This window comes from Staurois parvus, unplaced genomic scaffold (assembly GCF_062004578.1).
Source record: "Staurois parvus isolate SC_StPar_1 unplaced genomic scaffold, SC_StPar_1.0 ptg000347l, whole genome shotgun sequence".
Lineage (NCBI taxonomy): Eukaryota > Metazoa > Chordata > Amphibia > Anura > Ranidae > Staurois > Staurois parvus.
Genome location: NW_028318143.1, coordinates 13,424,859 through 13,447,286, shown reverse-complemented (window position 1 = coordinate 13,447,286; position 22,428 = coordinate 13,424,859). Strand labels below are relative to the sequence as shown.

Here is a 22,428-nt window from a genome sequence, read left to right as displayed (position 1 = left end):
ACCATAAAAACACTGTTTACCGTTTCCATTATAAAGTGCTATAAGGCTTCCATGGTGCTCCGGAATAAAACTAAAAAAAAGCATGCAAGTACTTAGATGTACCTACACTTCATTCCCATCAGCAGTTTATGCAATTGTAAAAAAAAAAAAAAAAAAAAAAAAGTACATTTTAAAGAGCATACAAGCATGAAATGTGTTGATGTTGCATTTATTTGACCACACCTTATATAAGTCGTGGCAGCAGGATTTCGCAACAGAAAGTGGTACCCTAGTGAAGGTTTTAGAGAGAAGAAAGGAGAGAATACTTTCCAATGTGAGAGAAAACCCCTCTTAGACAATTGCCACAGGAAGATATGCCCCCATTGGAAAATTTTCCCTCTATTCCCATTCCAGTGGCATATCTAAATTTTGGACATACATTCACTCTCATTCCTGGTGACATTGGTCAGGACAATTAAACAGACTGAATCTCCCTAACTGGGGACCTGCAGCTATTAAAATCTGACTGAGGTTCTAACCACTCACCACTCTGTTCAAACAAAATAAAATGTTATGCTTTTCTTTTATGCTGCTATAAGGCTAAGCCATCGTGATAGAGTTCAGGCAGAGACATGCAAATTATTTCTATGCCGTTGTGACCATCTGTCCATCAAGATCGGTCAGTTTGTAGCAGACATGAAATGTGAACAAAGCATATCACTCTAGAGCGTGTACTTGTCTCAATCCAGAGCACTAATTGTCATTTCTGTTTGTTTCTCCTTTCCTGAGTCACTTCTGACAAGTTTTTCTGACACCAAGAGAAAAATGGTGGCAGGGGAGGGCACAACCTGTGATTGACAGCCTCAGCTCTGTTCCTGTGTGCTATCTGAAGAGGGAGTGTCCCTTCCCTCCAATCAGTTCTCAGAGCTCTCCTCACTGATATAACTTCAGCTCCCCACCCCTTGCCTTTTAAGAGTTTAGAGATCCTGTGTAAATTCTGCACTTTGAAGAGTAATGATGGCTGTAGATAGACAGGTACAACTTATGTAGGATGGTTTGTTTCATCTATGTGTATCAAATTGTTGTTGATCATCATTATTTCTAGATGTGGTAGTATGGCGTCTGTGGTCCTGTGCATTGTAAATAATATGTCTGGTATTTCCTTTTCCCTCAAAGTGGTACAAGACATCAGTAATGTGTGTGAATTTTTGTTAGAAGTGAATTCATGTTGTCTCCAACTTTTTCTCGATTTCCAGGCGATCAGACTTTCCTTAGAACAGTCCCTCCCGCCAGAGCCAGAAGAGGAGCCTACTGAACCACAAAGCAAACTACGCATCAGGACACCAAGTGGGGAGTTTATTGAGAGGCGTTTTCTCAGCTCCAACCCATTACAGGTGCTCTTCAACTTTGTAGCATCCAAAGGATTCCCCTGCCATGAGTACAAACTTCTCAGCACCTTTCCACGAAGAGATGTGAGTATCCCCTTTTAAACCTCCTGCGGCTACTATGCCATGTCATTCCTCATTACTGCTTAACTGACCGAGCAGCAAGGTTAAGAATGCATTCATTTAAAGGACATATAAAGGCTATACATAAAAGTGCATTCTTTTAACAATGTCAACACATCAGTCTATACACACAGCTCATCCTCCACAGTGATTTATATAATTTGTGGGCCTTTAAATATGGTACAGTAAATGATCTTTAGCTGAACAAAGGTATGACAGTCACCATAATTTGTCAGAATTTGGTACAACCCCTCAGTTTTAGGGAATAAAATATACACTGGTCACATTCTACCCAGGCCCATGCCACAATTTTTTTTGTCCTCATACTGCCTGGCCAATAGAACTCCAAAATGATTGAATTTGCATGTTTCCGGAGAAGGGTGATGTTCATGCTATAGCATACAAAGACATTATAGACCATTTTCCAGTTCTTTGTGGCAACAGTTTAATAAAGCTATTATCTGTTCTAGCACGAGTGTGCCCCTGTACACAAAGCCAGCTTTATAAAGATATGTTTTGATGAGTTTGGTGTGGAGGAACTACAGTGGCCTTGACCGCAACCCTATTAAACATCTTTTAAACATATGTGGGTAAATCTAGCATCTGAAGTGTAAAGGTATGTGACAGGAGGAGATATTGAGAGGAGTCACAATACTCTCTATAGTATAAGCAACATGTCCATCTCCACGTTTGCTGATCTTTAGAGCTGAAGAATAGTTGTGCTCACAAAACAGACAAGGTGCAGCCAGTTGTGCTACAATTATTTTAGTTTTTCAAAAATAACCACAGGACAAAAGGGGTGGAGCATGCACTAAAAGTTGCAATTAGTTATGTGCGTCAAGGGTAACAAAATACCTAAATACATCCCTGACTCTTGATAAATAATATAGAAGTCTTTGTCAAATATGATCTTGTATTGCAAGCATACTTATTATTTACAATTGTCTTTTTAACATTTCTCACACCTATATGACCTGCCTAAGCTTTCCCAGTCATTGTTTCTGTTGGGAAATGTTCAGAATGCTACAGGGGAACCCAGTACATGAGGAGTTGTATTACCCTTGAAGGCTCAAAGTATACCCTGGGTCTGGAGTCTAATGGTGCAATGTTCTATTCAGACCCCCTTCACTTTTTTCAATATTGTTATGTTGCAGCCTGATACTACAATTGTTTAAATTCATTTTTCTCTCATTAATCTACACTCTGTACCCCATAAAAACAAAATGAAAACAGAATTTTAGAAATGTCTTTGAATGTATTAAAAATAAAAAAACTGAAATATCACATTGGCATAAGTAGTCAGACTCTTTGCAACAACACTTGAAATTTAGCCCATTTCTCTTGATTGTTGCTGAGATGCTTCTACTCCATGATTGGAGTCCACGTGTGGTAAATTCAGTTGACTGGACATGATTTAGAAAGGCACACACCTGTCTATAAAAGGCCTCATAGCTGACAATGCATACTGTATCAGAAAAAGGCCATGAGGTCAAGTAAACTGCTGGCAAAGCTCAGAGACAGGATTATTGCAAGGCACAGATCTGGAAGGCTACAAAAAAAATTCCACTGCACTGAAGGTTCCCAAGAGCACAGTGGACTCCATAATTTTCAAATAGAAGTGTACCACAACCAGGGCTCTCTGAAGAGCTGGTCACCCAGCCAAACTGAGCAATCAGCGGACAAGTTTCCAGAGGGACAACCATCACTGCAGCCCTCCACCGATCTGGGCTTTATGGTAGAGTGGATAGACAGAAGCCTCTCCTCACTGCAAATCACATGGATGCCTGCTTGGAGTTTTGCAAAAAAAAAAAAGCTTTTGCACGCAGTTTCTTTTACCTCATGACTTTTTTCTGATACAGTATTCGTTGTCGGCTATGAGGCCTTTTATAGAGAGGTGTGTGCCTTTCCATATCACATCCAATCAGTTTAATTTACCAGAGGTGGAATCCAATCAAGGTATAGAAATATCTCAGCAATGATCAAGAGAAATAGGAGGCACCTGAGCTAAATTTCAAGTGTTTTTGCAAATACTGAATACTTTGTTTTATTTATATATATATATATATATATATATATATATATATATATATGTATATATATATATATAGCCATTTTATAGTATGTGAGTGAAATCATTGGTGATTTGAGATGATTTTAGTCTATGAATAGAGTTTTCTATTTTTGCATGCACCTCTTGCAGGTTTTATACTGTTGAATAGTGCAAGATTGTTTTTTAGGACTGTAGTAGTCCAGACAAAGGAAAGGAGAATTGGAGGATCTTCACTGCGTTTTATAAAGCATGGTCTGTCAACAGCCATTACCAGACCCAAAAGAGACCTGGAACTGTCATAATGTCTTCATCTTTGGGAAATATCAACAGTTACATCCAATGGTATCACATATATACAAGCAATAAAAAAGCAAATACCATCACAAAGATTTTGCCATCTGTTTAGGAAGGACATTTTTACAATGGGTTAAGCTGTGGAATGTTTTACCACTTGAGGTAGTAATGGAAAAAAAACAATATTAGAATGTTAAAAAGGACTGGATGATTTTCTAACAACCAATATCTAAAGATCGAATGACTAAATCTTATTAAAGTGGAGCTAAAATCCGCAAACACCTCTGCTCCAGCTGTGCAACATCTGTGTGCTCCCTCACTGGTACTAACACCATCTCCCAAGCTTCATCCGGGTGCGGGGTTCTCAGTTGCTTGATTGGCCAGAGCAGGATTATGCCAGTCCCACACATGCACACTAAGTTGATTCGTCCCGGCAGAAGCTGGGGTTGTACACTGTGCTGCATATGTGCGGCTCGGTATACAGTGCAAAGATGATTGAAAGGATAAGATACCTTTCTGTTTGTAGTGTTTTGTTTTCAGGCCACATTCTGCTTCAGGTCTAAGAGCTAGTTCACACCAGATGCAGTCCAGTGCGGGGGTTTTTTCTGCATTGAAAAATGCATACACAGTGTTTTCCATGTATTCCAATGGCCCTGGTTCACACCAGTGCAGTCAGTTATAGTCAGTTTCCGGTAGAGAAAAAAAAAAAAAGTAGAACATGCTGCATTTTTTTCTGCACAGAGCTGTACTGGAACATAGCAAACTGCATCCAAACTGCACCGGAACGGAGAGTGGTGTGACCTGTAAGCAGAAACGCTTGCATCCGGAGTGCGTTTTTGTGGTGTGAACTGGCCTTTATGCCTCAAGCAAACTGCTGCTCCTAAACATGAATTTAAAAGCTTTTGGCATTTTTCTGCCAAAGCCCCTAACTTCAACTCAATGAAATCCTATGTGTCCATGTACACATAGGCTTCTACCTGAGTTTTGGAGCAGCAGAGTTTAGAGGCAGTTAAACGTTCCTCTCCTGGATGCTGAAGAATAGTGTTCATGAGAGGAAGGTTTTGGCGTAAATGTGCCAAAGCACTAGCCGTGTTTAGCACTTGGGCGTTTACTCATTTCAGTACTAGCCATAGAAAAGAATAAACATCCAAACACTAAATGCAGGTAAACGCAGTACCGCAATTAGACACGTTTTTACCGCGTGTAGCGTTTTTCTGCTGCCAGGAGAGTTAACGTCTATTGGAGTTCCAGTGTACATAGAGCCTAATATAGCAATATTTTGATCCAGGGATTTGATCTGATTACCTGTACAGGAGTGGAGGTCTGGCACAGTAGGGTCTTTTAGAGGGCTGATATAGATATACAGACCTTGAATTATGGACTGTTTCTGGCTGAAATATGAACCTAGGGTGAACCATGAGTGCCGTTATCTGTGTACAATATAGAAACATAGGAAACATACAAAAGTGACAGCTGGAAAATAAGATCTTGTGGTCCATCGAGTCTGCCCGGGGTCTTTTTAGTTTGTTTTTTCAATTTATACATGATTTTTTTGTTTTGTTTTGTTTTTTGTTTGCAGATTCATCTTTCCGCATGGTTTGTTGTAATTGGGAAGAATAGAGCAATTTTTCTTGTTTAGCTAATGGAGTTGAAGAAGAAAGATCTAGCTGTTTATGGCTACCTTAAAGTGGAACTAAACCCTCCAATTCTTTACAGCCAAGGAAGCTGCTATCTTACACCCTGGTCACATCAGGTGCGACTTGGCATGCGATTTGCAAATCGTATGCCAAGTCGCACCCTATTGTCTAGTATTTGAGCGGTCATGGTCGGAGCCGCACCGATTTCTAAAGTAGTGCATGCACTACTTTTGTTGCAATTTGCATTGACATCTGTGTCAGATGTCTTGCAAATCGCAATTGAAGTCGGCAGGTCACCCAATTTTGAAATCGTGCAACTTCACTGCAAGTCGCACTATTTCCAAATCAGCTTTGATGTGACCGGGGGCTTAGCCTCTGTTTGATCTGCAGGTGCTATGGAGCTGCTCATGTGATCAGTAATGACACCAGCCATTCAATCTCTTGACCGTTTGGTTGAGAGCACAAGCAACTGAGATATTTCTCATTCATGGCATGCCTTGGCTTTAACTGTTCTGGGGGCCTGTTAAATTGGTGGATTTAATTATGTTTTCAGACAATTATGAATACTCATCATGCTCTGCTTTTCTAAAGGAAGAAAAAAGCAATAAGTCAAATGTATATAAATGGAGGAAACAGCAGACCTGTCATTTACAAAAACGTGTTCAATTCTAGGCTACATTTTTTGTTAGAGGAGTTTTAAAGGAGAATATGAAAGAAGAACATTGGTTACTATGGCCAGGTCCTGTGTCTGAAGAAAAGAAAAAAAGGTTTTCAACCCTACGCTAGCCAATCATATTTAACTCTGCATTGTAAACTGAGTTTTGGAGAATGAAAGGTAGAATCGGATGCCAACCTACTGTGGTTGTTATTTTCTGCAACCCTAGATCCTTGTCACCTTCACACCAGCTCAGTTCTGACACCATGAGATGTTCTAAAACTCCAGAAGAATCTTCTATTATTTTATTGTTTACATCAGAAATCTGTTTTGTTTTGCTACTTAGCGGTGTCCAAGCTCTAAAGAAGCTAGTTGAGTATGGTATTAGAACAGCCACCTACCAGCCTCTAACATGAGCAGAGTTGGGGAGGGGGTAATATGTACGGATGAGAGATGGCTTCACAATTTTGACTCTGTAGAATTTGTCTTCATATTTAAACTTAAAGACTTTGATAGGTTAGGTTAAATGCATAGGTAGAAACCTCTTTAAGAAACTCTATCCAGCAGAGGGAAGTGGTGTCATTATAGATGGAAGAGGTCTAGCAAGGGATTTATTTAATAAAGTTGGATTTGGGTAGAGCAGATGCCTGGCTAATCTGACTCGTGTCTGACCTGCCCACTTCCCTGCTTTATATGAGCAGCGACGTCAGTGCGGATGAGGGGAAGCGACTCATTTGTAGATCATTTTATTAATAAACTGTTTACAAAATATTTACAAGCTGCATACAGAACCGAACACCGGGGGCTTAAAAATGACTAATACAGCTGAAGCTCCGAGATGTCTCTGTAATATATTCTAATCTCCTTAGAGCCAGCGATAATTAAACTGGAAAGAATACAATTTCCAGCAGGCCAGGAACTGCAAGTACTTATTGGGAGATTATATAGGATGACTTAACCCCTCCTGCACAATGGCACAAAAGCTAATTTAAAGTGGACCTATCAATAAAATTCAGTGTTCATGTGAATTCAGTCAGCAGAACCAAAATTACAATATTTTTGGGCAAACAAAAAGTACTTCCTGCATGCCATGGAAAAAACTGATTCAGAGGTCACTTGTTAGAATTAAAGCCTATAGAGTCTGTATCACCTGATCTCTGGCCACCATTAACATTGTAGATATTTAATGTCATTTGGGACTGCAGAGTTGCTTTTCAGTCTGGCAAACCCTGCCTGGTAGACTTGTGACAAGGTACAGCAATACTTAGCGAGAAGCAGAGCCTGCTTATGTATTGGGTGAATATGGCTGCCCCATGTATTTATATGGTTACAAACAATGCCAAAAAATCACAATTCTGCTATACAGACATCATTCATATTTATATTATGCTTATGTAATTCTCATGTATAATTGAAAAAAAATCAAAGAATATTTTCCCTATTATAACATAGCAAGCTATTTTTTTTAAGTGATGAATGTACTCTTTTGATCTATCCACACCTCTTGTTCCATATGTTTGACACACGTAGTTAATCAGCATACTTTGTCCTGACTGCTCTTTGGGCTGCTAAGCAACATAACCAAATTGACCCTCACCCACTTTCTTGTAAGCCCACTCAAAGCAACTCTGTTCAGAAAAAAAATGTAAAAAGGTCAGCTTATGATCAGGTCTGCCTGTCATTTTTTGAGGCGCACCTAATCAGATCCTCCATTCACCCTTATAGACTGGCGGGTGGAAAAGCACTGGTTTCTATTTACACCTGCCTGCCTCCGGTCCACTAAAAAAAAAAATACAATTCGTCTCTAGACGAATCAGATTAGAGGGCAGTTGGGTTGTGGAAATGGACAAGGGAGTCCATTTACACCCTCCTGTCCATAGAGCAGACCAGGCTCTGTTCCTGTACATTCTGCATAAACTGAGCAGACATTGACATATCATCTACCCCCCCTCTGCTCTGATCAGCAGGGGATCAGCGGATAGATCCTTTGCTAATTACAACGGAGTCTGACCCGTGTGATCTTTACTTTCTTGCAGAGCTACACCAGACTAAGAAAAATCTTTGGCATGTAATACTTCCATGTGTGTCAGTTGCCTGCATCCGCCACTACACATTTTGGTTTCACCTTTCCGCCTTAACTTCACTATAGCTTTGCAGGGATACAATAGTGTTGCTGGTGGAGCCACAGCATGTAGTGGAGGATGCATCCAACATACCCCAAAGTGTCAGATGCCAAAAGATTCTTGCCTTCTTTGCAAAGGAAATATCAGAGTTCCTGGTGGTGGCAGAAATTGTAAGTGTTATTGCTCTCCTTTTACATGCTGGCTCATATATATATATATATATATATATATATATATATATATATATATATATAATTAGCAACTGGCTTCTTTAAAGGAGTGCATTGTCTTTTAAGGTTTTGAAGATATACTTTTTATGTATGAGAGAACACTTTAAGAACCTTGTTTGTATGTATAATATACAATTATATTTTGTAGGTGGACAGGTTCAGTTAGTATAGGAAGTGTGAAACAAAGAGAACTAAGACTTTCAAGGCAGCACACAAATATTTATAATCTAATAACAATGGTTTTATATATACAGTACATGTTTTAAAATGGCTAGTTCCAAAATGAAATTCCTTTAAAAACATGGGATGTTATTAATCTTGAATATTGTAACCATGAAAACCCTCCATTTATCCACCCCTACGAAAATCACTGCCCAGGTATACAATTATAGGTCAGTCAAAGTGTAAATACATACGTGTGTGTATGTATTTCCATTTTGATATAGCTTGCTCTGATGCTGGGAAGGCTATCCACAAGGTCCAGAAGCGCATTTGTGAGAGCAGGCACTGATGTCGGACAAGAAGGCCTGGGTTGCAGTCTAATGCATCCAATTCATTCCAAAGGTGTTCTATCGGTTTGAAGTTAGAACTCTGTGCAGGACAGTCATGTTCATCCACCCCAAACTATCTTATCCATGTCTCTATGGACCTTGCTTATTGCACTGGTGCGCAGTCATGTTGGAACAGGAAGTTTCCATCTCCAAACAGGTCCCACAAAGTTGGGAGCATGAAATTGTCTAAAATGTCTTGGTATGCGGACATTCTCTTCATTGGAACCACTGGGCCAACCCCTGAAAAACAACCCCACACCATAATCCCCCCTCCACTAAACTTTTTCACTTGGCTCAATGCAGTCAGGCAAGTACTGTTCTCCTGGCAACTGCCAAACTCGGACAAGTCCATCGGATTGCCAGAGAAGTGTGATTTGTCACTCCAGAGAACATGTCTCCACTGCTCTAGAGGCCAGTGGTGGCATGCTTTACACCACTGCGTCCAACTCTTTGCATTGCACTTGGTGATGTAAGGCTTGGATGCAGCTACTAGGCCATGGCAACCTATCACGGTATCACACTTGAATTCACTGAGCTTCTGAATCCAATGATTTGGAGGGGTGTCCCAATATTTTTAGAAATATAGTCCATGTATATATTTATACAGTGCCTTGAAAAGGTATTCATACCCCTTGAAATTTTCCACATTTTGTCATGTTACAACCATAAAAGTAAATGTATTTTATTGGGATTTTATGTGATAGACAAACACAAAGTGGCACATAATTGTGAAGTTAGCATTAATGAACAAACAGCATCATGAAGGCCAAGAAACACACCAGACAGGTCAGGGATAAAGTTGTGAAGAAGTTTAAAGAAGGGTTAGGTTATAAAAAAAATATCCCAAGCTTTGAACATCTCACGGAGCACTGTTCAATCTATCATTTGAAAATGGAAAGAGTATGGCACAACTGCAAACCTACCAAGACATGGCCATCCACCTAAACTGACAGGCCGGGCAAGGAGAGCATTAATCAGAGAAGCAGCCGAGAAGCCCATGGTAACTCTGGAGGAGCTGCAGAGATCCACAGCTCAGATGGGAGAATCTGTATAGGGGACAACTATTAATTGTCTGGCCTTTATGGAAGAGTGGCATAAACAAAGCCATTGTTGAAAGAAAGCCAAAAGAAGTCCAATTTGCAGTTTGTGAAAAGCCGTGTGGGGAACACAGCAAACATGGAAGAAGGTGCTCTGGTCAGTTGAGACCAAAATTGAACTTTTTGGCCTAAAAGCAAAACGCTATGTGTGGTGGAAAACTAAGACTGCACATCACCCTGAACACACCATTCGCACTGTGAAACATGGTGGTGACAGCATCATGTTGTGGTGATGCTTTTCTTCAGTGGGGACAGTGAAGCTAGTCTGCAAAAGACTTGAGACTGGGCTGGAGGTTCACCCTCCAGCAGGACAACGACCCTAAACATACAGCCAGAGCTACAATGGAATGGTTTAGATCAAAGCATATTCATGAATGGCCCAAAGTCCAGACCTAGATCCAATAGAGAATTTGTGGCAAGACCTGAAAACTGCTGTTCGCAGACGCTCTCTATTCAATCTGACAGAGCTTTAGCTATTTTGCAAAGAATGGGAAAACAAGTCACTCTCTAGATGTGCAAAGCTGGTAGAGACATCCCCAAAAAGACTTGCAGCTGTAATTGCAGCGAAAGGTGGTTCTACAAAGTATTGACTCGGGGGGCTGAATGCAAATGCATGCCACACTTCAGTTATTTATTTGTAACAAAAAAGGTTGAAAATCATTTTCCTTCCACTTCACAATTATGTGCCACTTTGTGTTGGTCTATCACATAAAATCCCAATGAAATACATTTATGTTTTTGGTTGTAACATGAAAATATGTGAAAAATTTCAAGGGGTTTGAATACTTTTTCAAGGCACTGCACACTATGTTGCCAAAAGTATTGAGACACCCCTCCAAATCATTGGATTCAGGCGTATGAAATCAGGCATCTAGGCATGCAGACGGCTTCTACAAACATTTGTGATAGAATGGGTCGCTCTCAGGTGCTTAGTGAATTCAAGCGTGGTACTGTGATAGGTTGCCACCTGTGCAAAAAAGTCCATCCAAGAAATTTCCTTTCTACTAAATACTCCACAGTCAACTGTTAGTGGTATTATAACAAAGTGGAAGAAACTGAGAACAACAGCAACTCAGCCACGAAGTGGTAGGCCATGTAAATTGACAGAAGTGTACAGTGGGCAGAAGTCGCCAACTGTCTACACAGTCAATAGCTAAAGACCTCCAAACTTTCAGATTAGCACAACAACAGTGCATAGAGAGCTTCATGGAATGGCCAAGCAGCTGCATTCAAGTCTTACATCACCAAGTGTCCACCAAGCAAAGCGTCTGATGTAGTGGTATAACACACTCCGCCACTGGACTCTAGAGCAGTGGAGACATGTTCTCTGGAGTGACAAATCACACTTCTCTGGAAATCCGATGAACTTGTCTGAGTTTGGCAGTTGCCAGGAGAACAGTACTTGCCTGACTGCATTGAGCCAAGTGAAAAAGTTTAGTGGAGGGGGGATTATGGTGTGGGGTTGTTTTTCAGGGGTTCGGTTTGGCCCCTTAGTTCCAGTGAAGGGAACTCTTAAGGCGTCAGCATGTCAAAACATTTTGGACAATTTCATGCTCCCAACTTTGTAGGAACAGTTTGGGGGTGGCCCCTTCTTGTTCCAATATGACTGCGCACCAGTGCACAAAGCAAGATCCATAATGACATGGATGAGCGAGTTTGGGGTGGAGGAGCTTGACTGAGCTGCAGAGTCCTGACCTCAACCTGATAGAACACCTTTGGGATGAATTAGAACAAAGACTGTGAGCAAGGCCTTCTCATCCGACATCAGTGCCTGACCTCACAAATGCGCTTCTGGAAGAATGATCAAACATTCCCATAGACACAGTCCTAAACCTTATGGATAGCCTTCCCAGAAGAGTTGAAGCTGTTATAACTGCAAAGGGCGGGGCCAACTCAATATTGAACCCTACGGACTAAAACTGTGATGTCATTAAAGTTCATGTGCATTTAAAGGCATGCATCCCAATTGCATTGCCTTGTAAGAATGTTTTCACTTGAGGGTCATGTCGCATGAGTGATCCTGAAGTTGGCAATACCTTACAATAACATTGCTAACAGACCACTTACATTCTCCTATGGATTTGCTTCCTCGCTGATTGGAATGTCACTCCTTTGCTGCTCTCTTGCTAGCTTACTCTCTTTGCTAGCCTCTGCAGTGTTCAGACCACAGAGATAGTGACATCCATTGGTGGAAATGTTTTCTTCACCTTCTGATTCTGCTGCTGGAGATGCATTATCAAGTGAAAAAATCACCCATAAGGGAAAGTGAGGATGTTAGAGGAATGTCTAATGGGAATGAGAAGAGTGGTTTTGGCATCCTTATTTGGTGGGCCTGATGGGAAATGTATTATCATACATTAATCTCTGGTTCATGAGTAGATGTTAAAAAATATGTATATGTGTGTATATACAGTGGGGAAAATAATCATTTGATCCCCTGCAGATTTTGTTTGCCCACTTACAAATTAACAAAGGGTCTCTAATTTTTATCATAGGTGTATTTCAAATGATAGAAACAGAATATCAACCAAAAATCCAGGAAAAACACAAGATACAAATGTTATAAATTGAGTTGCAGTTCAGTGAGTAAAATAAGTATTTGATCCCCAGGCAAAACATGACTTAGTACTTCGTGGAGAAACCCTTGTTGGCAAGCACAGAAGTAAGACGTTTTTTGTAGTTGGTTGTCAGGTTTGCACACATCTCAGGAGGGGTTTTGGTCCACTCTTCTTTACAGATCTTCCCTAAATCCCCAATGTTTCTTGGATGTTGCTTGGCAACGTGAAATTTTAGCTCCCTCCATAAATTTTCTATAGGATTGAGGTCTGGAGACTGGCTAGGCCACTCCATGACCTTAAAGTGCTTCTTCTTAAGCCACTCCTTTGTCTTTTGTGTCATTGTCATGCTGGAAGACCCATCCATGACCCATCTTCAGTGTTCTGGCTGCCGAAAGAAGGTTCTCATCCAAGATTTTACAATACATGGCCCCGTCCATTGGCCCATCAATGCAGCAAAGTCGGCCTGTACCTTTAGCAGAGAAACCACCCCAAAGCATTTCCACCTCCGTGCACACTGACAGCATCCTGGGGAGTGTGTGCGGAGAGTGGAGGGACAGAGCACGGATCAGCTTGTGTTTTATGTTCCATATGAGTGGTTGGCGCAGCATTTAACCTTACTTGGAGAAGGAGCCAGTATTGAAGTGCTGATCCTGGGGGGAGATTCATATACAATGTGAGCAGTCGTTTGGAGTGATACTTACCTGGAGGATCTGTGAGAGGGATCCTAACATACGCTTTGACTCGCAAGGGTCGAATCCTTAAGGTGAGAGGCTGATTCAGCCGGTGTTCGGATGATCTTCTGCTCAACTATCAACTCACTTCTATATACAAATATCAGCACGAGTGTTTTGTGTTCACCTGAGTGTGATCATCTTTATTTTGGACTTTATATACACGGAAATATATGTTGTTTGTGTGCAGGTGCACGTATTGAGTTCACATATATGCACGTTTGGATCGTTTCACTTTATGGGGTTTATATATATGTGTTAATGCACATTGTTGATGTATGTGTATATATATATATATATATATATATATATATATATATATATATATATTCATTTGCAACAAGCACGTATTATTTTTTAGTTGATATGATTATGTTCACTTTAGTGATTTAGGTTTAACCACATATATGTTTTATGTGCATGATTTCACTTTAGTGGACACTTATTTCTTATTTGATATTTATCCACTAGGTATTTTGGTTCACATGTTTATTTTAATTTAAGCAAGTAGCGCTACATTGGTTCCACATGTTTATGCTGAAGATCATTGGTATATGATTTAATGTGAGCAGCTTCTCGGGATTATTTAATTAATTAATTTTTTTTGGAAGGTATCCTGAGCGCAGGAGGTTCACACAATCACCCCAAAGCATTTCCACCTCCGTGCTTGACTGTAGGGATCGTGTTCTTAGGGTCATAATCAGCATTTTTCTTCCTCTAAACACGGCGAGCTGAGTTAATGCCAAAGAGCTCAGTTTTGGTCTCATTTGACCACAGCACTTTCCCTCAGTCCTTCTCTGAATCATTTAGATGTTCATTGGCAAACTTCAGATGGACTTGTACATGTTCCTTTTTGAGGAGGGGGACCTTGTGGGCACTGCAGGATTTCAGTCTATGGCGGCATATTGTGTTACCAATGGGATGTTTGGTGACTGTGGTCCCAACTGCCTTGAAATCATTCACAAGCTCCTCCTGTGTAGTTCTGGGCTGGTCCCTCACTTTTCTCATGATCATCCTTTCCCCATGAAGCAAAACCTTGCATGGAGCTCCAGACCGAGGGAGATTGATGGTCATTTTGTGTTTCTTCCATTTGCGAATAATCACTCCAACAGTTATCTCCTTCTCACCAAGCTTCTTGCTGATGGTCTTGTAGCCCATTCCAGCCTTGTGCAGGTCTACAGTCTTGTCCCTGACGTCTTTTGACAGCTCTTTGGTCTTGCCCATGGTGAGGTTTGAATGGAAGAAAGAGATTCTGTGGACTGGTGTCTTTTATACACATAAGGAGTTTTCATTTGGAGCATCTTCTTAAATTGACAGGACTAATCTGTGTACCACATGAGCCAATCTGTGGGTGCCAGATTTATTGTTGGTTGGTAGGGGATCGAATACTTATTTTACTCACTGAACTGCAACTCAATTTTGAACATTTGTTTCATGTGTTTTAGCTGGATTTTTTGTTGATATTCTGTCCCTATCATTTAAAATACACCTATGATAAAAAGTATAGACACTTCATTTCTTTGTAAGTGAGCAAACTTACAAAATATGCAGGGGATCAAATAATTATTTTCCCCACTGCATATACACGTGCACAATATACTAATTGTAATTTTAAATATCCCCTATAGTAAAGGTTTATAGAAACTAGAGGAACAAAAATACAGTGGGGCAAAAAAGTATTTAGTCAGCCACCAATTGTGCAAGTTCTCCCACTTAAAAAGATGAGAGAGGCCTGTAATTGGCATCATAGGTAGACCTCAACTATGAGAGACAAAATGAGAAAAAAAATCCAGACAATCACATTGGCTGATTTGGAAAGAATTTATTTGCAAACTATGGTGGAAAATAAGTATTTGGTCAATATCAAAAGTTCATCTCAATACTTTGTTATATATCCTTTGTTGGCAATGACAGAGGTCAAACGTTTCCTGTAAGTCTTCACAAGGTTGGCACACACTGTTGCTGGTATGTTGGCCCATTCCTCCATGCAGATCTCCTCTAGAGCAGTGATGTTTTGGGGCTGTTGCTGGGCAACACAGACTTTCAACTCCCTCCAAAGGTTTTCCATGGGGTTGAGATCTGGAGACTGGCTAGGCCACTCCAGAACCTTGAAATGCTTCTTACGAAGCCACTCCTTCGTTGCCCGGGCGGTATGTTTGGGATCATTGTCATGTTGGAAGACCCAGCCATGTTTCATCTTCAATGCCCTTGCTGATGGAAGGAGGTTTTCACTCAAAATCTCACGATACATGGCCCCATTCATTCTGTCCTGTACATGGATCAGTCGTCCTGGTCCCTTTGCGGAGAAACAGCCCCAAAGCATGATGTTGCCACCCCCATGCTTCACAGTAGGTATGGTGTTCTTTGGATGCAACTCAGCAATCTCTCTCCTCCAAACACAACAAGTTGTGTTTCTACCAAACAGTTCTATTTTGGTTTCATCTGACCATATGACATTCTCCCAATCCTCTTCTGGATCATCCAAATGCTCTCTAGCAAACTTCAGACGGGCCCGGACATGTACTGGCTTAAGCAGGGGGACATGTCTGGCACTGCAGGATCTGAGTCCCTGGCGGCGTAGTGTGTTACTGATGGTAGCCTTTGTTACTTTGGTCCCAGCTCTCTGCAGGTCATTCACTAGGTCCCCCGTGTGGTCCTGGGATTTTTGCTCACCGATCTTGTGATCATTTTGACCCCACAGGGTGAGATCTTGCGTGGAGCCCCAGATCGAGGGAGATTATCAGTGGTCTTGTATGTCTTCCATTTTCTAATTATTGCTCCCACAGTTGATTTGTTCACACCAAGCTGCTTGCCTATTGCAGATTCAGTCTTCCCAGCCTGGTGCAGGTCTACAATTTTGTTTCTGGTGTCCTTCAACAGCTCTTTGGTCTTCACCATAGTGGAGTTTGGAGTGTGACTGTTTGAGGTTGTGGACAGGTGTCTTTTATACTGATAACAAGTTCAAACAGGTACCATTGATACAGGTAATGAGTGCAGGACAGAGGAGCCTCTTAAAGAAGAAGGTACAGGTCTGTGAGAGCCAGAAATCTTGCATGTTTGTAGGTGACCAAATACTTATTTTCCACCATAATTTGCAAATAAATTCTTTCCAAATCAGCCAATGTGATTGTCTGGATTTTTTTTCTCATTTTGTCTCTCATAGTTGAGGTCTACCTATGATGCCAGTTACAGGCCTCTCTCATCTTTTTAAGTGGGAGAACTTGCACAATTGGTGGCTGACTAAATACTTTTTTGCCCCACTGTAGTTAAGTATAGTTGACATTTCTAGATCATTCTAGCACCCAGGAATTCCATATTCGATAATTCCTTTTTTGGCATTTATTCCATTAGATCTCTACTTTACAAGCTGCATAAAATTGTGTATTGTGTTAAATTCATACTCTCTTGGTTAACCTAATCTGGTTAAACTTTCAAGAGCAAACCTGCAGTTTTTTACTGTATCTGCTCCAGCCTTACAAAAACCTCTGCTCAGCCCATATGGCAGAAGGGGAAGAGGTGCAAGTCATTTAAGGTAATCCAACTGATGAAGGAATTGCTTAATCATTTCAAACCAGTTTGTTTTGTTCAGCATGGTGTGATCTGCTTAAATCCGGTTAGTTGCCCACTTCCAACAAACAAGCGAGATAACATTCTAACAGCCAAGTATCCGTGAAATAAGAGGAAAGCAAAACTCTTGCTACTTGTAGAAATGTTGATCCTCCTCCTATTGATTGGTTTTTAAGGTGTATCTGTCACTTTGATGTGAAGCAGGCGATTAGACTTAACTAATGTTGAATCTGACACTCCATGCACAGTCATTTGAAAAAAGTATGTACACTCCTTGCAAATTGTTGTCTTTTTCAACATATTTGAACAGGCAAACATTAGATCTTGATTCAAATGTTGCATACTGATAACGGTGAGCTAATTACATTATGTCGACATGGTGTATTCATTTTCATGATCTAAATTAACAAAAGTACAGGTTTATCGTATAGAAAAAGTAATTATATTCCTACATATACCACTACTTCATATCTGTGAAATTAGAACCCAGTGTTTCAGATTAAATGCCAATAATTAGAACCTCTTTGGGAATTATGCATGTGGAAACTGTATTACCTCAGACATCTAGGGCTTGGTGTTCTCTTTTCTGTTAATATGTGTGATTCTTCATTCCAAGGTCAATAGAGCTCTCTAAGATCATCATAAATTTTGGCCCAGAAGAGCATGGTGTACAGTTGTGTATTTTGGTTTTGTGCTGCCCTAGGCAAGACTAAAATCGGGAACCCCCCGCCGCATCTAAATTTGTCCCAACACTTCCTGTTTAAGATCCACCCCTTCATCTGTAAACCCCACCCCTTCCTATTTAGGCTCCACCTCTTCCCATTAGAGCTCCGCCCACTGACAACAATGGGGCGCTATTCCTCCCACTGACATCAGTAATGGGACACTATTCCTCCCACTGACATCAGTAATGGGACACTATTCCTCCCACTGACACCAATGATGGGGCACTATTCTTCCCACACTGGCACTAATGATGGGGCACTTCCTCCCACTGGTACCAATGATGGGGCACGATTCCTCCCACACTGGCACTATTGATGGGGCACTATTCCTCCCACTGACACCAACGATGGGGTACTATTACTTCCACACTGACACCAATCATGGGGCACTATTCCTCCCACACTGGCACTAATGATGGGGCACTATTCCTCCCACTGACACCAATCAGAGAGAGAGGGGAAGAGAGGAGAGAGATATCGAGAGAGAGGGGAGAGAGAGAGGAGGGGGGGAGAGAGAGGAGAGGGGGGGGAGAGAGAGGAGAGGGGGGGGGGAGAGGGGGGGAGAGAGGAGGGAGGAGAGAGAGGGGGGAGAGAAGAGAGAGGGGGGAGGAGAGAGAAGAGAGAGAGGGGGGGAGAGAGGAGAGGGAGAAAGAGAGGGGGGAGAGAGAGAGATGGGAGAAAGAGAGGGGGGAGAGAGAGAGATGGGAGAAGAGAGGGGGGAGGGGGAAAGAGGGAGAAGGGGGAAAGAATACACAAGGCTGGCTGGAAGTGTGGGCAGGGCAGACACAGGAGGAGAGGACGGGAGGAGGAGCGGCAGCTTTCTCTCTCCTCTCCCGTCTCTGTGAGGGGAGGGGGGGAACTGTCAGCACTGGGGACTGCATATGCTGACAGATCCCCTGCAGTGCTGGAGGGGGGGGGGGCAGCGACCGTGGGGGAGCATACAGTAGCTGACCGTATGCAGGAGATGGATGGGGGAGGTGACTGGCGGCACATAGAGCAAAAGAGAAATGCACGGTTCTCTATGTGCCGCCCGGCCCCCTCTCCAGCCGGCTCCATGGCTGACAGGTTCTCTGTCTCCTCACATATCCTCGCCGCCGAGCACACACGCGAACCCGCCCGAGCATGCCCCCTGGCCAAGCACAGCCCTTTGCAGCGACAGCACTGGTCCCTTCTGCCTGGGGCAGTGCCACCCCCCTGATAAGTGCCGCCCAAGGCAGATGCCTTGTTTGCCTCCCGGCAGATACGCCCCTGATAGTATACACATGCATACTCAGATGTCATACAGGTGAGCCTTGGCCTATTCCTGCTTTTTGGTCACTGACTTTAATGGAATGGTTGTTGACTCCCAAGTTGCAAAGGATAGGGGTTTCTCTGATTCGTTCATTCCCCACTAGATTTACTGCACATAGAAGGCCTTCTTTGCACGGGGCATGGACACTTAGCTTATTACTTGCTTGCATTTTGGTCCTTTTTCAGCCTGTTGTTACCAAAATCTGCCCTAATTACATTCAAGGAACAGCTTTCTGTCTTATCCATCCTCTCAAGAACTTTTTGCCTTGCAATCCCTTATTAGGACTTTTCTACAGGGAGTTGCTGATATCATTCCCCCAACTCAAACCACATGTGACACCTTGAGATCTCAACCTGGTGCTCTTTGCTCTTCAGATGCCACCCTTCCTTTGAAGTGATTAGAGACACTTCTTCAGAAGACATTACCTTTTAGGGTTCCTTTTTGGTTGCCTGTTAGGCGTGTTTATGAATTATCAGCTTTCTCTTGTAAAGAGCATGTTCTTGCTTTACATGAGGACATGGTGGTTTTGAGACCAAAACCCTCCTTTTTGCCTAAGGTTGTCTCCTCTTTCCACCTCAATGAAAATATAGCCCTCCATTCCCTGTCCTGCTTCAAAACATGACAAGAAAATTGCCTGCATTGCTGGGTTGTGGTCAGTCCTGTCTACCTGAAAGCTGCAGCCTCCATTCACAGGACTCCCTCTATGTCCTGTCCTTTGATGACCGCCCTTTATACATAAACTTGTCTTTTTTGCCGGATTAGCAGACCTATTTTTTTTTTCCTTCCACTTTTGCAGCCTGGCAAACTTTACAATCACTAAATTAATTTGAAAAGATGAGCATATTGGGCATCCGTTACTGCAGCATATGGCAATTTCGGTTAATTTAATACCTGTGCTGCAAATATCTACTCAGTACAAATATTCAATTTATTGTCAGTCTGCTGCATCTGTGCAGGTGCTGGATAAGCAGAGCGCCATATGTGCGCCCTACTTGCTGGCTGTTTACAGAGGTACAAATATATTGCCTTCCCGGGCCTTTTATATGCATCAATATTTTCATATCCCTTGGTTTTTCAGATGTCATAAAATCTTTACAAAAGTATACAAGAAAGAAATATTTTGCTTTTATGCTGGCACAGTGTATTGAGAACCACGGTGTATTCAATGTATTGCTATCTAAGGCATGGTCCTTGTATTATAAAGCTGTGACAGACCTTGTCTTGGGGATTTGTGGCCATTAAAGACTATTTCATTCTTTGGATGACTCCTATTGCTGTCATGAAGATGGCAAGTAGTTTTGTATTTCCTTGACATGCATTAAGGCTATACTCTTGGATTCTTGAAAAAATCTACCCCAACCCACACTGCAAGGGTTAAATGTTCATTAAAGTGGAACTTCACTCTCTGTCGACATTGACTATTTTTAATCCTTATGCTGCTAGTAGAGATGAGCGAATCGAAGTAGGCGAAGTGGAATTCGCTTCGAATATTAGAAAAATTTCGAAATTTTTCCTAAAATGGCGGCGACATGTGCGGCGACGGAGCGGGGATGTCTGGGAAGGCGCGCAGACAAGGCGCGCTGACCCATAATGCATTCATTCATGACATGTGATCGCATTAGCCAATCAGCAGCCAGCCAGCCAGCACTGTGTAATGGTCGAGCTATAAATGGCGGCCATTTTAGAATTCTCCATTTGCCTCCAGTCATTCAACAGAGGCAGACCTGGCTGTATTCAGGGAGAGAGTTAGGGACACAGAAACGTTACTTAGGGACACAGAAACGTTACTTAGGGACACAGAAACGTTACTTAGGGCCACAGAAACGTTACTTAGGGACACAGAAACGTTACTTAGGGACACAGAAACGTTACTTAGGGCCACAGAATCGTTACTTAGGGCCACAGAATCGTTACTTAGGGCCACAGAAACGTTACTTAGGGCTACAGAAACGTTACTAAGGGCCACAGAAACGTTACTTAGGGCCACAGAAACGTTACTTAGGGACAGACACAGAATTGTTACTGAGGGACACAGAATTGTTACTGAGGGCCACAGAACTGTTACTTAGGGCCACAGAAACGTTACTTAGGGACACAGAATTGTTACTCAGGGACAGACACAGAATTGTTACTGAGGGCCACAGAACTGTTACTTAGGGCCACAGAAACGTTACTTAGGGCCACAGAAACGTTACTTAGGGCCACAGAATCGTTACTTAGGGCCACAGAATCGTTACTTAGGGCCACAGAAACGTTACTTAGGGCCAAAGAAATGTTACTCAGGGACAGACACAGAATTGTTACTGAGGGACACAGAATTGTTACTGAGGGCCACAGAACTGTTACTTAGGGCCACAGAAACGTTACTTAGGGCCACAGAAACGTTACTTAGGGCCACAGAATCGTTACTTAGGGCCACAGAATCGTTACTTAGGGCCACAGAATCGTTACTTAGGGCCACAGAAACGTTACTTAGGGCCACAGAAATGTTACTCAGGGACAGACACAGAATTGTTACTGAGGGACACAGAATTGTTACTGAGGGACACAGATTTGTTACTGAGGGCCACAGAACCGTTACTTAGGGCCACAGAAACGTTACTTAGGGACACAGAAACGTTACTTAGGGACACAGAATTGTTACTCAGGGACAGACACAGAATTGTTACTGAGGGACACAGAATTGTTACTCAGGGACAGACACAGAATTGTTACTGAGGGACAGACACAGAATTGTTACTGAGGGACACAGAATTGTTACTGAGGGACACAGAATTGTTACTGAGGGACACAGAATTGTTACTCAGGGACACAGAATTGTTACTCAGGGACACAGAATTGTTACTCAGGGACAGACACAGAATTGTTACTCAGGGACAGACACAGAATTGTTACTGAGGGACACAGAATTGTTACTGAGGGACACAGAATTGTTACTCAGGGACAGACACAGAATTGTTACTGAGGGACACAGAATTGTTACTGAGGGACACAGAATTGTTACTGAGGGACACAGAATTGTTACTGAGGGACACAGAATTGTTACTGAGGGACACAGAATTGTTACTGAGGGACACAGAATTGTTACTGAGGGACACAGAATTGTTACTGAGGGACACAGAATTGTTACTCAGGGACACAGAATTGTTACTCAGGGACACAGAATTGTTACTCAGGGACACAGAATTGTTACTCAGGGACACAGAATTGTTACTCAGGGACACAGAATTGTTACTGAGGGACAGACACAGAATTGTTACTGAGGGACACAGAATTGTTACTCAGGGACACAGAATTGTTACTCAGGGACATAGAATTGTTACTCAGGGCCACAGAATCGTTACTCAGGGCCACAGAATCGTTACTCAGGGCCACAGAATCGTTACTCAGGGCCACAGAATCGTTACTTAGGGCCACAGAATCGTTACTTAG

At 42.1% G+C, this 22,428-nt stretch overlaps 1 protein-coding gene across 1 annotated transcript in view; it reads left to right on the top strand.

The window, feature by feature from the left end:
- Positions 1 to 22,428, top strand: part of FAF1 (Fas associated factor 1) — a 426,653-nt gene that overhangs the window by 376,249 nt on the left and 27,976 nt on the right. Inside the window, exon 18 of the mRNA XM_089684458.1 lies at positions 1,236 to 1,451. Within this exon, the coding sequence (XP_089540584.1) occupies positions 1,236 to 1,451 (216 nt within the window). The remainder of the gene's footprint in view (positions 1 to 1,235; positions 1,452 to 22,428) is intronic.